The sequence below is a fragment of the Saccopteryx bilineata genome, chromosome 2, assembly GCF_036850765.1.
Source record: "Saccopteryx bilineata isolate mSacBil1 chromosome 2, mSacBil1_pri_phased_curated, whole genome shotgun sequence".
Taxonomy (NCBI): domain Eukaryota; kingdom Metazoa; phylum Chordata; class Mammalia; order Chiroptera; family Emballonuridae; genus Saccopteryx; species Saccopteryx bilineata.
In genome coordinates, this window is record NC_089491.1 from 3,544,572 (window position 1) to 3,547,415 (window position 2,844).

The 2,844-nt window shown below is 59.0% G+C and overlaps 1 protein-coding gene across 3 annotated transcripts in view; it reads right to left on the minus strand.

Annotated features, from left to right (window-relative positions):
* Positions 1-2,235, minus strand: part of ADAMTS13 (ADAM metallopeptidase with thrombospondin type 1 motif 13) — a 28,747-nt gene extending 26,512 nt beyond the window's left edge. For 2 of the 3 annotated variants that reach the window (XM_066255800.1, XM_066255801.1), the window contains exons 1-2: positions 739-869; positions 200-266 (exon numbers count right to left, since the gene is read on the minus strand). In XM_066255800.1, the coding sequence (XP_066111897.1) occupies positions 200-266; positions 739-819 (148 nt within the window). In that variant the 5' untranslated portion in view covers positions 820-869. Of the gene's footprint in view, positions 1-199; positions 267-738; positions 870-2,124 lie in introns of those variants that run through there. The other variant, XM_066255799.1, reaches the window with a different exon arrangement.
* Positions 2,236-2,844: the final 609 nt, after the last annotated feature.

A 2,844-nucleotide genomic window follows, 5' to 3' on the forward strand; every position in this document is an offset into this window, starting at 1 on the left:
CAGCTCAGTCCACAACACCCAGACCAGCTTTATCAATGTTGCAGGAAGTAATGGAGTTCAGTAACAGGGCACGAGGGCAGTGGCTCTGACCTCCCCGCAGAGCCACGAAAAATGCCAGACACCCCCCCCCCACTCAATGGCGAGATACCCTGCAGGCTCTGAGATGCTCCCCTCCCCAGGAAAGCGTGTGGACACGTACTTTTTAAGGCGGCATCAGGGACAAAGTAAGAAGTCTCCTCCTCGGGCTCCAAAGCCTGAAGAAATCCCTGCAGGAGAGAAAGAAAAGTGAGGAGAGAGGAAGAGACACCAGGAAGGTGTACACGGGGCAAAAAGGTAAGATAGGGGAGGGGAGGGCCCGTGAGCCGGTCCCCAGGTGCGGGAACAGTCCTGGGAAGCCGGGACCCCCCTCAGTGAGCTGGTCCCCAGGTGCAGGGACAGTCCTGGGAAGCCGGGACCCCCCTCAGTGAGCCGGTCCCCAGGTGCGGGGACAGTCCTGGGAAGCCGGGACCCCCCTCAGTGAGCTGGTCCCCAGGTGCGGGGACAGTCCTGGGAAGCCGGGACCCCCCTGTGAGTGTGCTGCATCCTCTGAAACCCCAGGTGCAGACCCTCCGCCCAGTGCAAGCCCTGGCGGTGAAAGAACACCCCCTCTGCCCAAGGCAGCCAGCCCCCTCTCTCCCCAGGGGCCCACCTCAGCACCCTGAAAGCTCTGGTCCCCAGGGCTCCTGCGCATTCACCCACCTGCTGGACATCGGAGAGTCCCCAGCAGCCCAGGAGGAGGACCGCAGAGGTGAGGATTCCCCACACACACGTCCCCCTCATCCTCAGCGAAGCCAGCTGCCCAGAGAGATGTCCGGAAGTCTGGTCGGAGTGGAATGTGGCAGACCTCTCTGGGCGGGGCCAGCAGGCTGTGCTTACTCTTGGGAGCTTCCCCCCACCCCCACCCCCGGGGACAGAACAGGGGCCGGGACAGAACAGGGGCCGGGACAGGGGCCGGGACAGGGGCCGTGGGGTGAGTGGCCAGCAGCAGGCTCCTCCTGCTGTAGCCTGGGCCTTGGTTCAGAGCAGCAGCCAGCCCTGTGCTCTGGAATGGGGCTGGACTGAAGCTCCCTGTCCCAGGGAGGGAGCGCCAGCCTGGGAGTCGGCAGCTGTGGACACAGGCGGTGTACTGTCACTGCAGACGGCCTCTCACCAGCGTTCAGCCTCAGACAAGCCGCTCGCCTCTGCTGACACCCCTGCTGTCCATGACCACTCCTCTCCTCGGTCCCTTCCTCACCCAGGGCAGACTCCAAGCCCTGCCCCCAGCCCCTCCCACTTAGCTGTCACCTATTCTGTGCCCGCACAGGACGGGCAGAGCCACAGAGCCATAGAGCCGGGCTGGGCAGCGTCCCTTGCACCCAGCATCACAGACCACCCACCAGGCAGTCCACTTCACTGCCCGGAAGGCTCTCGGTCACACTGTCCGAAGCTCCATTTCACGGTCCCTCACACAGCCCTCAGCAGGGCGTCTCGGTGGGTTTCCCCTTCTCCTGTCTTCGGTTATTCGGGAGGACGCCCCATCCGCCCACTCTGGGCCAACCGCTCTCTTTGCTCAGGTGCCAGGTCTGCACGGCGGCCTGAGGTTCCCCCTTTCTGTGCTGCCTTCCACCGTTGTCCTCCAGAGGTGTCCCTCCTGGTGAGTGCTGTGCACGCCTCACACCGTCTCTGTGCCGGCTGCCTGGAGACCCAGACTGACACCCGGCCCTCAGCCTGGCTGCATGTAATCACCGTCTCCTAACTGGCCTCTGCTTCCTCCCTCGCCTACTCCCCCTGTTTCTCCCACTGCGAGACCGAGACCGCCCAACGCCTCCAGTCAGATTGCGTCACTCCCCAGCTTTCCAACAATCTGTGTCCCTCTGCCCGTAGGAAAAAGTGTCAAGTGTCCCAACTCCTTTCTGCAGCCTCCGGAGGCTCTGACATCCCCTCCGCTGGCATCGCCTATATATATATATAATTATTATTATTTTAGTGTAAGTACGCCCCCACCCATTGCAACTATTGCACAGCATGTGATTATTCCAAAAATGACCGCTTATAACCCAAACACCTGTTTCTCTGGGCGTCCTGCATTTTGTGCGGTAACCTCACCCCTGTCGATCTCCGCTACGACATCTCATTTTATCTTCTTCTTTGTAGGCACCGCCATCGCAAATTATCTCGCTGACTTCTTATCCGTATTTCCCTGAAGGCCCCTCGCACATACAGAGACTCAGATGGAAACTTTAGGGAAGTGGAGGCCTCATCTGTGTTGTGTGTTAAGGTATTGTCAGGGCCGAGTATGGAGTGCTAGCAATTTCTCGTTGTTCTGTAAAGTAATATATATATATATATATATATATATATATATATATATATATATATATATATATATATATATATATATATATATATATATAAAACATCCTTTAAAAGAATTATTAGTAAGTGACATCCTTTCAACGCTTTGTTTTGTTATGGGATCTGGCTGCAGTGCCTTTGCAGCCCTGTGGCTCTGGCAAGCCAGACTGTGTGACCTGGGTCTCTCCTTCCCGCTCCTGGGCCTCAGTTTCCCCACTCAGTAAGGAAGATGCCAGGTGAGGCTGAGCTGGGCATCATCCAGCGGGGCGGGAGTGGCCCGGGCTCCACTAGACCTGGCCGCCCAGCGCCCCCTTGCGGCCGCCTGCGCCCCGGCGCCCTGCCGGCCCAGCCGCGGTGTTACACCGACAGCGGCCCCCCAGTGCCCTTCCGGCGCCTGCGTTTCTCATTCCCCCCATCCCCCATCTCGGATCTCGTGAGATCTCGGGCTTACCCGAACCCAATCCGAGGTCG